Source organism: Epinephelus fuscoguttatus, linkage group LG24 (assembly GCF_011397635.1).
Source record: "Epinephelus fuscoguttatus linkage group LG24, E.fuscoguttatus.final_Chr_v1".
In the NCBI taxonomy this organism is placed as follows: Eukaryota; Metazoa; Chordata; class Actinopteri; order Perciformes; family Serranidae; genus Epinephelus; species Epinephelus fuscoguttatus.
In genome coordinates, this window is record NC_064775.1 from 5,103,942 (window position 1) to 5,121,601 (window position 17,660).

Below are 17,660 nucleotides of genomic sequence, written 5' to 3' on the forward strand. Positions count from 1 at the left end.
AATAAATAAACAAATGAATAAATTACTATCAGAAGTGGTTTATTAACGTCACAAACGGATACAAATATTAAAATATCATTGCTTTGCTTGCATTTTTGCACGTTATCACATTATTTTAAATTAAATAAGGTCAAAAAAAGAGTCATTTTTGTGCCAAACAGCTTGTTTTTATTGTTGTTTAGTATTTTTTTTGGCATGCAATGACACATTTGGGCTATAGCAAACCACAAAACAAAATTTACACAAATTCAGAATGAAAAAAAACACAAACAAAAACATATCACAAGAACCCACTTTGTTTTCTAGTAATGTAAACATCAATTGGAAAAGTATCACATTCTTTATTGCAGGTTTGTGTAAAAGAGTGAGGAGCAGGGCAAGAAATGAACCTATTTTGCTCTTGTGCAGCAGTGAACACCGTGTTAAATTAAAGTTGCATGTAGAACAGGAGAGTGAGAAATCTGCACCTATAATAATAATAATGATCCTTGTAATAACACTCAAAGAGAGACGGCTTTGATGCTCTGCTCACTTCAGAGACTTAAAAACCAGATCAAGCACCCACGTAACAAGATCAAAATATTTCGGGTTTCTTTCATGCCCTACTCCCCCAAAAAATAAAAACTGATTCACATGTTGAGATTTTACAGTGAGAAATCTGTAAAATGAAAATGATATGCTGCCATGATAACAGGGGTCCCATCTCTCCTGCCCCCTCTCCTCCTCCGTCCTGTCTTAGGACTCGGTGGTGGGTCGTATCCAGCTGGCGGGGACCCACTGCGGCTCGTCCTGCGCCTTCCTCACCGCCGTCAGCAGCTGGACGCAGGAGTCCTGCAGCTCATCGTTGACGAATACGTAGTCAAAGAACTGCCAGAAGTGAGACTCCATCTTCCGGGCGGCGTCTTCCATCTCCTGGAAGTCTTCGTCCTGATGGGGGGAACAAAAATGAAATAGAAAAACAGTTTGAAGTCATTTACAGCATTTAAAAACTTTAAATCAAGAGGAAAACTGAGCGTCAAGGTCTTTCTGAGAAGCACTGTTCAATATAATGGGCTAATAAAAGATGAAAATAATAAAATCTGTTTCTGGGGGAGTTTACTTTGAACGGTCGGTTGACGTAGTAGTTGGTGGTGATGTACGAGTCCTGTCTGGTCTCCCTGAGGCGCTCCAGTGGCGGAGGCTTCACGTAGATGATGTAGGCCCTCAGCTCATGGGTCCTCACTGCCTGAATGGCCTAAACGAAGACATGAACCATTCAGATCGTTAACGTGACTGCAAGCACAAAACTACGCCCGTTAGCTGTATTATGATGAGGACAATGATGTCAGCGTTCTCACGTTTGGCTCTATGTCGACGACGCAGATCTTTCCGCTGCTTAAAACTTCCCTCACAGACTCGACGCTGGTGCCGTACAGATTCCCCTTGTACTCGCCGTACTCCAGAAACCTGTTGTTATACATCATGTTGTCAAAGATTTCCCGGCTGGTGAAGTGATACTCTCTGCCAGACTCCTCGTATCCTTTGGGTGCTCTTGTGGTGTCTGGCCAAGAAAAAAGGAAGTAATATGATTGATATTGTTTCTCTTTGAGACACTCGATCAGCTCCAGGAGGAAAGTAAGGCTGAATGTCATTAAACTGATTCTAAATTGGGTGGATGATGATGATGGTACGTACGAGGTACAGGTCCCTGGAAGATGTTGGGGTTCATTTCAATCAAACGCCTCCGAAGTTCATTCACACCCACACCGGACGGACCTGAGAAAAAAAGGACAGACTTAATCACAACCATACATTTAATCACATCGAATCTGCTGTTCTGTCTGCGCCAAGGAAAAAGTTTCTGGCGGCCATCAAGACGACTCATACGAACACAGACAGGAGTGCCAACCAAAACAGATCTTGGAGGTCTTTTGAAGGTCATTAAAAGCCAGTGCAAAGGTAGCTGTATCATGTAAGATAACTTTAGGCAGTGGTTCCCAGCTGGTCCAGATTTCTCCTTTGTCATTAGTTCCAGGTCCACACAGTTTAATACATTAAGCGTCATACTTGCGTTTGGACGTGTCATCTAGTCTCGCGTGACCAGCCCTCCTTACTTCGGAATGGGAGTCTGGGGACATTCGTGTTTCATTTTGTAACAGAAATGGGCGGGGATATCCAGACCACGTGACGGCGTTGCCATAGGTACGGCACAAGTTTCATATCAATTTTAATCTCTTCTTGCGATGCACTGAACAATTCCTTTTCTGTTGTACTACGGACAACAATTCGGGGAACAGCAATTCCGGTGTAGGCGGGTGTAAGGCGAAGCTAATCAGCCGTTGGTCGAGGAAGCGCTAGTTCTATTACAACTTTCCGATGGGAATGTCCACAGACGACAGAGTCAGCCAGTGTGCTGACGTCATCGGCGTCTGCGTAAGAGACTACGTGTCATCAAGCTAATTTGCTGTCTCTGTTGAGGAAACAGCACTTCAAAATAAAAGCTCTGTGTCGGAAATTCACTGCATTCAACAACAGAAAGTGTTTTTTTTTTTTTTTTCCACAAATCACATGTTTGCAGTCCATTGAGAATGGACACGTGACCCACTTTTGGACCACAACCCACCAGTTGGGAACCACTGACTTACGGCATGAGTCAAGGCCGACAAAAGGGAGTTCTCTCTCTTATCCAACCTTCAATCACCAGAAAGAGCTTCCAAATAACTGAGCGCCACGCCAGTACTCTTCAGCCGAAACGTAACTCAAGGTTGTGAAGTTCACCAGAGAGGATGAGAAACCGAAGCTCACTCAATATTTAGCAGTGTACAGACCAGAGAACACACACCACCTATCGCCAAACGATCTCAAGACGTAACATATGTGTGTACATCTTTGATATTCAAGTATCAGTTTGGACCAAATACATGATTATTGTTGTTGTAGTTTCTGAGATACAGCCATTTTATCATCATAACAGGTCTACATTTATTCTTTGTGCACATGGGATGACTGCTTTCTCCTTAAATATAATGGAATATATTGGAGAACAGTGTGCCCAGAGACAAATGGTTAAACTGTAACTCTTACTGTACCTAAGAGGGCGATGAGGCGATGTGCATCCTGCGGGTGGCGCTGGTAGCGCACCACCTCCTCATAGGGGCTGTTGAGGGCGCTGTAGCAGCTGCTGGGGCAGCGGGTGTGGCAGGACGGCTGGACGGTGCTGTGAGACCGCCGCCGACAGAGACGCATGCTGCGCCTGAAGCCCGCTGAGTGGAAATCAGAGGTAATGTTTGTGTTTGGAGACTTATCAGTGATACGTACAGCACTCATGCAAACAGAACATAAGTGATATAAAGGGCTTTTAATGTGCAGAAATGAGTGCAGTTTGACTTTAATTCTGACAGACAGAGATTTCAGACGTACCTAAGTAGATCCCTTCAATGTTGCTGCTGAAGTCATCCTCCTCTGGTTTGATGTGAAGAGAAGCAGAGTGGGAAATATGGATGCAAAAGGAGGTGAGGAAGAACAAAAGACATAAACATAGAAATAAATACGGACACTTTTTAAAATTATCATAAAGAGGATGATCTAATAAGAATTAGCAGCTCAAATTAGAGCCAGATAATGAGGCAAAATCAAAAATTTATGAGTTATTATATTTAGTAAAAAAATAAATAACAGTGAGAGATGGCAAAAAAATCTAAATAAAAATGAGCTTAAAAATAAAAAAGAAATAAAATAAAAATTAAGAATGACAGATAACAGAGAAAATTAACAATACCATACTTTTTCTAAAAGACAAGGTATGGCTGTTAAATGTAAATCCTAAATTAGCAATAATAATAAATAAATGTATTATTAAATTATTGATTGAAGATTTATGCCAGCAATTGTTCTGAACTTAAATAAAGTTGAGAGACTGAACCAGCAGAGGTATCTCAACTTTTAATGTCTCAAAAAAGTCTAAATCCTACAATTCCCACAATGCAGTGCAACGACTATGAAACATATACTTTTTATTACACACTGATTATTTGTTTATTTCTGTATTCTTATGTATAATTTCTGACTCTTTTACATATGTCCTTTGCACTTGTGCAGGTTTGTGAGTTTAATCTCCACAGGCAGATAAAAATACAAACACCAGAAGCTTTCTCACCTTCTCTGAGCTCGTCTGATATTTCCCCGTCAGGCGGCGGCAGAGTTTGGAAAGGAAACAATAACAAGTGTTTCAGATGAAGGACGAGAGACAGAGTCGCCGGATTCACAGCCCAAACCAGATTAAATCAACAAAGACTTACCTACCAGATTCAAATGCCTCCTCATCTGACAAAGGAAAACACACGAGGGAAATTAATCACACAGCAAAAAGGGGGCTGCTAACAGCATCGTTTTATGATTCTTGGAAATCTAATTGCAGCGAAGACACACAATAAGTTTGTTCATAAAATTTATTACAGGCTAATAAATAAATAAGTGACAGGTTTACCTGCTTCCACACATCTCTCATCGATGGCCATCAGGTCTTCCTCTGTGGGTGAAAAATGGACATAAAAAGTTATATCTGTAATACAACACAGAAATAAATCATTTTGTTTTAAAGCTAAACAGCAAATAAAGACAGGCAGCTCAAGAGTCAAAAGCAAAGGAAAAAGTAACTGAGTGACAAATACAAAATAAATAAAATGTAATAAAAAATATATATAGTAAAATAAAACAAAAAATAAAAAGGAAAATATAATAAAAACAAAAATACAGTACAATAGTACAAATGTTATATGATAAATAAAAATAAAATTATGATAAAAATAAAACAAAAAAATTAAAAGTTAAATATCATCAGAAAAAATAAATAAAAATAAAGTATAATAAAACAAAAAATAAAATATCAAAGTAAAATATAATAAATAAAACAAAAAAACAGTACAATAGTACAAATAAAATGTTATATAATAAATAAAAAGGAAAATATCATCAGAAAAAATAAATAAAAATATTAAAAATATAATATAATAAAAATAAAATATTGAAAAAATATAATATAATATACAATATATAATATACAAAATAAAGTACAAGAGTACAACATGAAGTGTAATGTCCTTACCTTCTTCTACAGTGCTCACTTCAGTTAGTTTGGAGTAAAACACAATGAAAACTCAAATGTGAAACCAGGTTGTACAGAGGCTGTAAATTCAGAAAATGTTCTGACTTTTAAATAAAGTCTGAGATACGTTAAAGGAGATGATGGTGAACTTACAGGTCTGTATGCAGGCATGTGGCTGATAAGGCTGAGACCACCAGAACTCCCTCTGCTTCCTGTTACAACAAAAGTTTCTGCTTATTAATTATCACAATACAGCAGCGCCGGGAGTTTGTGAATCATAGCAAATATTCCAGTAAATAAAAACATGTTGACAAAATCAGTGAACGCTCCTGACCGTTTCAGCAGGTTGGTGGAGGGGATGAGGCCGGCGCAGGCCATGTTGCTGGGCAGTTTCTTGGCCTGCCACCAGAGGGCGTCTGTCTGGTCCACAATCTCCAGGACGTCACCTTTTCTGAAGCTCATTCCTGTAAAATAACATTAAGTCAACATTACCTAAATAAAAAAATAAAAAACAATAAAAAACCTTATGAAATAAATAAACATGTAAAATACCATTTATTCAACATTACAAAAAAAAATACATAAAAATAAAAATGAAAAATCCTATAAAATAAATAAAAATGTAAAATACCATTTAAGTCAACATTAAATAAACAAAAAAATAAAAATAAAAAATCCTACAAAATAAATAAACATGTAAATACCATTTAAGTCAATATTAAATAAATAATAAAAATGAAAATAAAAAAATCCTATGAAATAAATAAACATGTAAAATACCATTAAGTCAACATTACATTAAAAAAATACATAAAAAATAAAAATAAAAAATCCTATAAAATAAATAAAAATGTAAAATACCATTTAAGTCAATATCAAATAAATAATAAAAATGAAAATAAAAAATCCTGTGAAATAAATAAACATGTAAAATACCATTTAAGTCCACATTAAATAAATAAATGAAATAAACAAACATTGCTATGAAATAAACCCTGAAATGAATAAAGGAGGCAATAAATATCAAAATAAATGTATACAAGAAATAAAAAATAAGTCAATATAGTAAAATTAATAAATAAAAAAAATAGACTTTTATAAAAAAAAATAACTGTAAACTACTTTTATTAGATAACCACACCCCATTAATTTGAATATGAGACGTTGAAATAAAAAAGCAGGGAAATAAATGTGCCAGCAAGAAATAAATTTCCCCTGAAATAATAAAAAGCATCCTTTGGAAAAAAAAACATATTTATATTTTATATATCTATATATTTATTTTCTCATGTATATATTTCAGGATTATTTCATAGCCATGTTTATTTATTTATTAACGACCAACTTAAATGACATTTCATACATACCGGCGTCGGCGCAGGGGATGGTCGGGTCCTGCTGGGGGCTGTAGTCGGCCATGGCCCTCACGTAGAGCTACGTAGACAAAAATCATTTCTTAATGATATGTTGGTGTTTTTGTGTGTATAGATAGAGAAATAAAAATAATGATTTACCATCGTCTGGTTGTGGACTGGCCTCTCTGTGATGGGGACGACCTTGAACATGATGGTGCCTTGCGACCTTGCTTGCTGATTGGTTGGAAAGAAACAAGATACGATATATGATGTGAGGTGTGATTCAGAGGTCTACAGGAAAGACAATGTGGCATTCAAGACCACAGATATAAAGGACGGAAAATGACATAGACTAATGTTTATAGTATGAACATAAAAAACAGTGGTCTCATTTTACAGTTCGTATCCACACAAAGCGACGCACCACAACTTGGATGACTTGCTCAGGTTCCATCCCATCCACGGGAAAACCATTCACCTCTATGATCCTGTCCCCCGCATGGAGCAGACCTACACACACGCACACACACACACAAACACACACACACACACACACACACACATAAATACAAATACAAACACCAAAGCAGACTTCATCAAGAGCTTGTTATGCTAAGAACATTTAAAAAAGGAAATAAATATTACATATACTTTGTGATATCTAATTATTTCTTGAAGAGTATATCATCGTCATCATTTTTATTATTAATTTTTAAATTTTGAATTTTCTCTGGATTTTTTTTCCCATGTATATATTTTGGGTTTTTTTTGGCTTGGTTGTCCATCAGTGTTATTTTGTGAGCTTCTTGTTGTCATTTATTTCTTGTATTTTTCTCAATTATGTTAGCTTAGCTTTTTTTTTTTTAAATTTTATTTTATTAATATTAGTTTTTTCCACCGTTTTTTGTAATTTGTTTTTCTCTTTAAGTCGAGGGTAGGTCTGTTGTTTAAGCCTCTCTTGACACATTTTTTTTTATTTTTCATCATCTGGATTTTATGCAGTGTTCTGTGTGTGCAAATAAAAATATATGAGTGTAATAAATAAATAAAAATTACAGTATCATCAAGTTAACTTTGAAGTGATTATTAAAGTGTGCGTGTCTTTGAAATCCCCAAAACCTGGTTAGTTTTAAACTTGAAGTAGAAATATACAGTCAGCTATAAATATTATGTCTTTTCCTGCATTATCCTTTAACCTAAATATAATATGATATAAATTGGGTAGAAAGCGGAGGTAGGGGACTCGAGTCACATGATTTGACTCAAGTCTGACCCAAATCGTAAATTTGAGGACTTGACTTTGACTTGGTATTCATGACCTGAGACTAATGATTTGATAGGACATGACTCTCTCCTCCTGCCTGCAGCTCTCCTCGGAGGAATGGCTTGACTTGCTCGATTGCTTGACTTGGGACTTAAAGGTTATAACTTGAGATATTGAGGTTGTGACTCGATAAAAGCTCAAATGAAAGCATGTAAGTTTACTTTTTAAAGGGCAGTACTCTCTCAGTTGTTACCCTGTCATGTCACTGACATATCTTTAATGAAATCCAAGAATTTCAGCTTCTAGTTAACGACACAAAGAGAGGTAAGGCAGTAAATTGAGGACATTATCCTTGAGAGAAAAAGCTCACCGCTGCGATCAGCCAGCCCTCCATGAATCACCCGAGCGACAAAAATCTCCCCTGTGATCTCGTTTCTCTTTATGGTCGCTCCCTGGAACACAACAGATGAGAACACAGAGTGAATAAAAGCGTGAAGCGTGGAGTTGACGTCAAATCGAATCACACAAGTCAAGACTAATGATGCCGATGGAGTCAGGTGGAAGTCATGACAGGATGTAACGACTGGAGGAAGATATTGGAAGGTTTAATTCACGACAGCTGCGACAAAAACAAAATGAATGCTGAGGAAGTTCCTAAAATGAGCAGACAGTGGAAATGATGAAATGATCCACAACACGATGGACGAAAACGGCGAGAAATGCAGCAATAAAAATCAGCTACCACTGTGTGCGTTTGCAGGTCATCCACTCTGCAGAGACGACTTGAAAGGACCCAAGAAGTCCACGCTTTGGACACTCTTCAGCGCCTCTCACGCCGCCTTCTTCCTCCTCTTCTTCCGCTGGTTTGAGCGACCTCCTTTCACAGCGTGGGACGCCTCCTTGGGCTCATCCAGCAGCCCGTTGGTCAGAGGCTGCTTGGGCGCTTGATGCTCGGCGTGTTTCGTCTGTGGCGAAGGCGAGTTCTTTGTCTTGGGGGTAGTTCGGGGGGACGCACGGCAGGACACGGACAGACAGCTGGTCCCCTGAGAGGTGGAGGGAGCATCTACAGAGCTGCTGAGGGAGGAGGAGGAGGAGGGAAGCGAGGGGAAGGAACATCTGGATTGGTGGGTCAGAGACGGACGCTGCCCTCTGCTCTTTGGAGTTTGGTTTTTCGTAGGTGTGCCGTCTTGCTCAGCAGGTCTCGGGGCGTTGATCTCAGTCGTCCTGGTGGCGGCGAGGAGCGTCTGCAGCCGGTCCACCACCTGAGTGAGAAGCGCCAAGGCCTGGGAGTTGTCCTGCACTGTCTCCGACATGCGCTCAGTCGCTGCTGCCATCTTCTCCCCGAGGAGCTTGATGTCTTTGGTGCTGTTCTCCATGGAGCAGGCGGCCAGCTGCACCGTCGTCCTCAGCTCGTCCAGGCTCTCCTGCTTGGCGAGCTCCACGGGGGACACCGGGGGTAGATCCACCACTCGGCGAGGGCGCATGGGGCTCGGGGGAGCAGTGCGGATGCGAGGGCTTTGGCTTCGAAGCCTGGTGGGCAGGCCGGGCTGGAGGTAGTCGTCCGAGTTGGAGTAGTAAGGCACGGTGAGACACGGGGGAGACATGGTCCACCGCCGCGCTGTGGGAAGCGACGATGACGCATTGATAGACACTCCTGCTTCGTCTTCATCTCCGCTGCCCAGCTCTTCCATGATGTTGTCTCCAACGAGAAAACAGACACTATTAATCCATGAAAGCAGCTGTGATGGACGATGAAAGGAGACGGATGATTTTCTTACCGATCAGAATGGAGCTGTAGACGGACGGCGCCGAGCGGTTCAGACTTTGCTCCCAGAGGAAGTTGGAGTAGCAAACTCGACACCGGCTCAGCGACTTGCTACAGCACATCTGACACTGAGTCATCGGCTTACAGCGAGGCGGAGCGTACGGCCGAGCTGCTGCTGCGTGACACTGCGGCTCAGTCGGCGGGTAGCTGCCTCTGCGAACGCCACACCAGTCCTTGGTGTCTGGGCTCCCAACAGCCGGGCTCTGGAGCCCGAACGCACCGCCTCGGTGAAGCCTCTGCCGTGTCAGACGCCTCAGGGTGTCCCAGTGACTGCGGATCCCCACTCTGGAGCTTTTTGCACACGGGGAGGAGGCACCGGGAAGCCGCTGGTTGCGCAGCTGTGAGACAACAGAGTCACTCAAAGGCAGAGGGAAATGCTCAACACAGGAAGTAGAGACTGAGAGCTTCTGCTGGGAAAAAACAAGATTAAAAAATGGAAAGTAACTCACAACAGAGGAGCTGCATTTAAGTATTTTGCAGACACTGATAATAAAAGAGTGTTTCCTTCTTTTCCAGCGGGCTGTGCTGTGAGGAAATCTGTAGCACCAACACACAATTACTCAAATGACAGATTATACAAACATCTGGTCTCTGCTGGACGCAGTCAGCTGTTTGATTTATATTTGGGGGAAAAAAAATTAAATATCCACAAGCATCTGCTTTAATACTGGAACGTATGCATGAGTTACAAACAAATAAACAACTGAATGTTGACAGTCTTCTGTATCCACACAAATACAATCAGGTTACAAGGAAAGGAATCATTTCCAAACTACACTACTTGGCCAGAAGTATGTGGACACCTCTGTCCTGAAAAAAACCCCAACAACTTCATTTTAATTTTAGAGGCTGTAGTTAGTGCTGCTGTTGTATTGTATTGTACACAATAATAACGATAATAATAAGTAGTGTGTTCTTCCTATGTCTCTAATTAAATCGTTATTTTATTTATTTTCTTTTCAAGTGTGTTCTTCCAATGTGTGGGTAATTTTTTTTAAAAAAAGTATTTAATCCATTCAAGTGTGTTCTTACTGTCTTTTTAATTCAATTCAATTCTATTTAATTTAATCTAATTTAGTCTAATCTAATTCAATTCAATTCAGCTCAATTTAATTTAATTTAATCTAATTTAATCTAATCTAATCTAATCTAATTCAATTTAATTTAATTCAATTTAATTTTAATTTATTAACTTTTTTAGATGTGGTCTTCCTATGTTTTTTTTTTCTTAAGTTTATCTTTTAAATTATATTGTTATTTTCTTTTAATTTTCATTTAGTTATACGTCTTTTTCTTTTAATGTTTTAATTTAAATTTTATTCTATTTACTTTTTTTTTAAAGTGCGCTCATACGATGTGGTGTTGTTAGTTAATTAAATTAGATTTTTAAAATTTTATTAATTTACTATTTATTCAAATTTATTTATTAATTTTAAGTGCATTCTTTGTCTTTTTTTAAAAATTTAATTTAGTTTTTATTCTATTTTATTTTAAGTGTGTTCTCCCTAATTCTTTTTTAAGTGTACTTTTTAAATTTTATTTTTTATTTTATTTTAATCATCTTTTAAGTGTGTGCTGTGTGTCTTTATTTATTTATCTCTTAGTTTATTGTATTTTTTCTGATACATTGTTCTTATGTCTTTTTTTATGAATTTTTAAATTAACCTTTTCTTTTCTTTTTCTTTCTTTCTTTGTTTCTCGTTTTTCCTATGTCTTTTTGATCTATTAATTGTTTTAATTTTTTCTATTTTTTCTATTTCTTTTGACATTATGTTTATTAATATGAAAAATCACGGCAATACCATTTTTTTTATCTTTAAAGCTAATGCTTTATACTAAAAACACTTGACACAGATCTATAAGAAGCTGTTTTTGTACCATTTAAAATCCTTGGAGCAGGACTTCATGATCTACGGCCATTTTTACACTCAGAGAAGTTTGTCTGATCCCACAAAACCTGTTTCTGCAAAGAGGGATTAAACATGAACAGTGGAGGTGATCCCATCAAAATGTGACCTCATTTTCAGGTCAGGTAGTTTCTAACTACTGAGTCGACTCAGGCCTCAGGTAAGGTGACTGTGACGCCAGCTAAGCTGCTCTGAAATGTTTCATATCAGAACTTCATTGACAGCTTTTATATTTTAACGAGACTTTCACGGCGTGGCTCACCAGAGGCTGCTTGTTCTTCACCAGGCAGACGATCCTGGTGGCCTCCTCATCGTCCGGCAGGTCGTCTGGCATTGGCGGCAGCACCGGCTCATAGTCCTTCTGGGCCACCGTATCATGAGCTGAGAGGAGTGCCTATGAAACGAGAAGTTTCAAACAACTTTTTTATTGAAACCTGCTGCGCTGGTGGTCCAAATAATGTAAATCAGATTAATTTTGCTGACTTTCATACACACTTTCATTTATTTTAATGTTATCTATTTATTTTTGTATTTTTTTATTATGTTGTTTTTATTTTTTTCATATTTTATATATTATTTATTTTTATATCTAATTATTATTATTATATTTTTTATGTTTAATTTTTTTCATATTTTGTATTTATTTAAAAAAAAAATCAAATTATTTTTTAAATTATTTTTTAACATGTCTGAAATAAAATCTAATCTAAATCTAATCTTACCTTTCTTTCCTTGTTTAGCACCTTTTAAACTGTCCTTATCCCACGTGTATGGTGTCCCTTAATCAACGCTCCCTCATCTGTAAGTCTGACTTAACATTTTGTCATATTAATAATGTTTTAATAATATTAAAACGACACAGGCGCCTATAATAATTTACAACTCTTTAGTGATAATCACTAAAATTGTGACTATAGAGCAGTTCAAGGTTGTAAAAAATATTGTTTTACTATTTGTCCACACAAATACAAGAGAAAAAAATAATAAATTAAACAATAAAACACTATATTTACATGTAAAGTCATTTTATTCAAACTCATTTTTGTGCCTTTTCCATTAACAGTCAATTCAAATGACTGAAAATATAAACAATTAAAAACATATATGGTTGAAAAACATAAATAAAGACACAACAGCACTTTACATATTACAGAATTACTATGAATACTTGTTACCTGCAGGTGCGGCTGTCTCAGGAGGCGGTAGAGCTCTTTGGCGTCTTCAGAGCAGCCCGGCAACGCTCTGATGTCGATCAGCAGCTACAAACCACACATCCACCACTTTCAAAAGTCTTCCACAAAATAAATACAAGCAACAAATAATTAATAAAACACAATCTGAGGTTGAACCTGAAGTGAAAGTCCTGAAGCATAGTCGAGAGCTGGTGCTGGGGATCTCCTCAGGTGCCTCTGGAGACACTCGTAAACCTGAAACACAATGTCGTCATGTGATTCATAACAAAAGCAGTATTTTGTCAGTGGGTGGTTAAGAAGCTTAAAGGAACAAATCCCATCCTGAAACACTGGGAGGTTTTTAGATTTTATCAAAGCCCAACTTTCCTTCAGCCTGCTTCTTTTGCTTGTCCATGTTCAGTTTGGAAAACGAGCTCAGACAACACACATTAAAGAAACATTAATTTTCAAAGTGTTCTCAGACCTTGAGCAGCGACTGCAGCCACGGGGCGTTCAGCAGACTGTGCAGGATCTCCGCTCCGTCGATGTCCTGATTTACCGACGACCTCACCTCCTCGATCACATCAGTCAGGATCTGACGCAGGCCTGCAGCACACAGACACACACCGACGGACGAGTGTAAACACAGAGCTGAAGTCGTAGGTCATAAAATGCACCACTGACGTCCCCTGCTGACCTTGTTCTCCTAGCTCACAGTGGGGGTTCAACACCTGGGCCTCCACCGCCTGCCTCATGGTCACTGGACCCCCGACCTTTGACCCCAACCTCCTGCTGACTGATTACAAGGACCAGAAAAACCTGGAGAGGTGAAGAAAACACAACAAACAGTGTCATTTATTTTTGGATTGGAGTGTTGAGTCTCTCCAAGTGCTAAAGTAGGGCTCTATGAGCTACTATCATCAGACTTTGTTATCACTTGAGCCCATGCATTGTATTATATCAAGCATCAGAGTTTCAGAGGGATGGTTTGGATTTCTTGAAGTGAGGTTCCAGTTTGGAAAATGCTAACGAGGCCCCAGGTGTCTGTGTTTGAGGTAACTGAATTGAACAAAACTTTACATACAAATATGCACCGTGTTTGTATATATGTACATCATACACATCATATCCACGTTTCTGTGGTGATGTAGTATGTACGCTGTCTTGTCATTGGGAGGTGGAGGGGATGGTGGATGCTGTGTCACCTGTCTATCTGCAAACCACTGTTCAAGAACCGTCGCTGTGTTTCCTGCTGGGATAGTGCCCCAGAAAGTGCTACTTTTTAATGAGAAATCTCTGACTTTTCTGTCGGAACAGTGTCACGAAAAGTGGTTGCTTTTTCCAGGGTCATCACTGTGTTTCCTGCCAGGATAGTGGACCAAAAAGCGGTAGTTTTCACGGAGAAACCTCTGCGTTTCCTGCCAGTATAGTGGCACAAAAAGTGGTTGTTTTTTTACTGAGACATAGCTGTGTTTTCTGCCAGTGAAGTGCCATGAAAAAACATTTTTTCCCAGGACATCGATGCGTTTCCTGCTGGAATGGTGCCCCAAAAAGTGGTTGTTTTTAATGAGAAATCTCTGACTTTTCTGTCTTAATAGTGTCACGAAAAGTGGCTGCTTTTACAGAGTCATCAGTGTGTTTCCTGCCAGGATAGTAGCACCAAAAGCGGTTGTTTTTTTACCGAGACACAGTTGCGTTTTCTGCCAGTAAAGTGCTACGAAACAATGCTTTTTCCCAGGACATCAATACGTTTCCTGCTGGAATGGTGCCCCAAAAAGTGGTTGTTTTTAATGAGAAATCTCTGACTTTTCTATCTTAATAGTGTCATGAAAAGTGGTTGTTTTTTACAGAGTCATCGCTGTGTTTCCTGCCAGGATAGTGCCACAAAAAGTGATTGTTTTTTTTACTGAGACATAGCGGTGTTTCCTGCCAGGAAAGTGCCATGAGAAAAGTTTTTTTTTTCCCAGGACATGGATGTGTTTCCTGCCAGGATAGTGCCACGAAAAATGTTTTTCCCCCAGAACACGATGCATTTCTTGCTGGAAGGGTGCCCGAAAAAGTGGTTGTTTTTAATGAGAAATCTCTGACTTTTCTATCTTAATAGTGTCATGAAAAGTGGTTGCTTTTTACAGAGTCATTGCTGTGTATCTTGCCAGGATAGTGCCACGAAAGGCAATTGTGTTTCTGTGGAGACATTGCTGCTTTTCCAGTGGGGATTGTGCCACCAAAATTGGGGAATTTTAAGCCAAAACATGATCTCTTCCCAACAATAACTAAGTGTTTTTTGTGCCTAAACCTAACTACACATTAACTACAGAATTGTAGAAACACAGTCTTTCAATGCATCTGCAACTTTTATTTTAAAATGTATTCTGCCGATTGGGTTGAAAATAATAAAAGTCCGACAAGACAGGGCTGCAGGATTATCTTCTAAAACAGGATCTGCTGTTTTGTTTTTTCCACAAAACTCTTGGGCCTCTTCTGTGGCATCACTTTGCCTGCTTGGTAATCCAGCCGTGAGCATGCAGTGGGATCAGGTGAGGGAGGTGCAGCCACAACTCCATGAGTGGTTAGTGTGAATGGGGTCAGGGGTTAATGGCACACTTCACGGCGGCTCGTAAGAGAGACAGTGATGTAAACACAGAGATGTGCAGACCCTAATCTCTGGCTGGTGAACCATCAGGAGGCAGCAAACACCAGTATGCACAAAATAACTGACATTTTTAGGGAAGAAATTTAGGTTTGATGGCATTTTAACCTTCATGAGGTCAGGGTGACATTCAGATGACACTGTGATGGACCAAAACAAGTTGAAAAAGTAAAGTCAGGCAGCTTCTACTACCTCTATATAACTAATCATGACTGTAAATAAACCGTCACAACCACACGTGATGTATTTAAGCAAAAACAAGGGAAAAATTGGTTGCTTTAAAGAAATAAAACAGAAGGAGCTCCTCAAGACGTAGTCAGAGGGAGAGGATGACCCTGTGGCCTTCCTCCAAGCTCTTCAAACAAAAAGCATCTTACCTTAAAGTCTGAATCCTTAAATATGCCAAAAGCTTTCCTCCTCCAGCTCCTGCAGGTTTGTGCAGGAAAACGTTCATACACGATGGGAAAATATTCCCCAGAGACTGGACGGAGCTCTACACTTTCATCGAGCTGCAGGGAACGAGAGGGAGAGAGAGAGAGAGAGAGAGAGAGGGCTGTAATCTCTCCCGATCCCACTTAATCCCGGGCAAGTGAGCCTCCTGCCTCTGGCCACCGGAAGCCAGTTCCTCCCTCACCGGCTGGCTGGCTGCCGTGGAGCTGCCAAATCTTCTTAACTCTTTCAGCTTTCAGCGGCACGCAGGAGGAGCAAGTGGAGAGGAGGCGACTCCACGGTCTGACAAAGGAGGAGAGAATTTAGGTGTCGGGAGATGATAGGGGTACTTCGGCATTTTGCACTCACGCTTTAGAGAAGTGCTTTACAATTCCAGCTCTTGAAAAGGGACAGATTGAGAGAGATGTGTTATTTTAAAAAAGTTGAGAAAAGCCTTCAGTCAGTAATTAAAAATCTGCTAATCTGCCTCAACAGCTGGAGTTAATGGAGAGTGCAGATAAACCATCTCCTTAGGCAAACTCAAAAATCTGACAGGAATGGGGTTAATCTCCTGATTGGTAATCTTATTCCCAAGGAAATACAACAAAATCTCTCCTCCCTCCATCTGAAAAGCCCTAAAACGACGTATTGCACCCAAAACACTGAGATTATCTCCTGGCATTTCATATAAAGCGTGTCTTTGTTGGCTAATTCTCACCCTCAAGCCTCAAAAAAGTGCAGCGCAAGAAGATTTGGCAGTTTAACAGCAGAGCCCTTACAAGTTAAACATTTAAAGCTGGGGTAGGCAGTTTTTTTGAGGTCACTGGGCAAAAATCCCATCATTCCAATTGAGCTTATTGTAATTCAAGACGTCTGCAAGTAAACTAGACTTCTGCACCTCCTCTTGGCTCTGTTTTCAGGCTTTGACGAGACACTTTGGCCAACCACACGTCATTTCAGAGAGAGTGCATTCCTATTGGCTGTTCCATAAATGCAGACACACGTGCAGGCACACCTTCAGATGGCGGAGAATCCAGCAGAGAAAGACAGACTCACAAAAAAAGAGGATCTGAAAATAAACAAAATAAAAAAAACGTGTCAGTATCGGCAAAGTGTTTCAGAGATGGAGAGAAAATGTTGCTAATAGTTTAGCCTTCTGCTAACCGGAGCTAAAGGCTCACAGCTGCGGCTTTGTGTTCACGTTTATGGAGCTAACATTACCTAGAGTGGCGGGGGGAGAGCGGGCAGCAGCTCCAGAGATGGACAAATGGCCGCAGCAACCCAAATCCAACCAGGAGACTGGAGAGCCCCAACTCCCAGCTGGATCGCCAAACTTTCTGTTGCTGCTGTTACAGAGATTTAACCCACTGTTGTGTTGAAGATGTTTCCCCGTCAATATGTGTTAACCTGGCCCAAAACCTTAGCCATAACCCTAACCATCAAGGGGGGCACTACATGTTGAGGAAGGGAGAAACCATTCGATGGGGAAGCACATTTTGATACAACACCAGCTAAATGGTAAACAAACATGGCAGCACACCGGTAAGGTAAGACAACACGTTTACATGTCGTTTTCTATATGTTCTCTGACATTTATCCTAACAATATGAGGCGGTCTTTGTGGAAAAAAAGCTTGTTTAGTGGACTAACTTTGCACTTGAAGGTTGCCCGTTCACTTACGTTTTAACAGGTCTGACGCTACTATGTGCCCCGGCTGTATCTAGGCTAACGGCTAACATGCTAACTATTATTTTTATGTCACTACTCACATGAAACAAATTTAGGACGATAGGAGACAGGTTGAAATAAACCGAAATTTCCCTTTAATGTTAGCTACCTACTTCTTGTCTCATTTGTTGTCTGGAAAACAGAAAGAGAGCTTGACAATGAAATCAAATTGAATAAATCAATGTATGGGAACTCTGGGTTACTGTATGAAGCTCGTCATCTGGTGGGAGGGGCTTAGGGCACAGAG

General features: G+C 39.6%; 1 protein-coding gene across 1 annotated transcript; it reads right to left on the reverse strand.

Moving 5' to 3' along the window:
- Positions 1-40: 40 nt before the first annotated feature.
- mpp4b (MAGUK p55 scaffold protein 4b) lies at positions 41-13,364 on the reverse strand. Its single transcript, XM_049570666.1, has 21 exons — positions 13,304-13,364; positions 13,091-13,212; positions 12,784-12,861; positions 12,610-12,693; positions 11,697-11,828; positions 8,073-8,154; positions 6,863-6,948; positions 6,598-6,672; positions 6,451-6,517; positions 5,418-5,547; positions 5,237-5,295; positions 5,084-5,101; positions 4,466-4,507; positions 4,282-4,302; positions 4,136-4,150; positions 3,400-3,441; positions 3,069-3,242; positions 1,675-1,755; positions 1,338-1,540; positions 1,100-1,234; positions 41-927 (listed from the first exon to the last, which is right to left on the reverse strand). The coding sequence occupies exons 1-21, from the start codon at positions 13,359-13,361 to the stop codon at positions 736-738; spliced, it is 1,896 nt and encodes a 631-aa protein (XP_049426623.1). The 5' UTR covers positions 13,362-13,364; the 3' UTR covers positions 41-735.
- Positions 13,365-17,660: the final 4,296 nt, after the last annotated feature.

Bases quoted from the DNA above. Each gene is read 5' to 3' on its own strand.
- mpp4b (XM_049570666.1), bottom strand. From the start codon at position 13,361: ATGAGGCAGGCGGTGGAGGCCCAGGTGTTGAACCCCCACTGTGAGCTA. The intron at 6,518-6,597 runs GTAAATCATTAT...TTGTCTACGTAG, and splicing joins CAGTCCACAACCAGACGATG to CTCTACGTGAGGGCCATGGC. The intron at 1,756-3,068 runs GTACAGTAAGAG...TTTTTTTCTCAG, and splicing joins TCGCCTCATCGCCCTCTTAG to GTCCGTCCGGTGTGGGTGTG.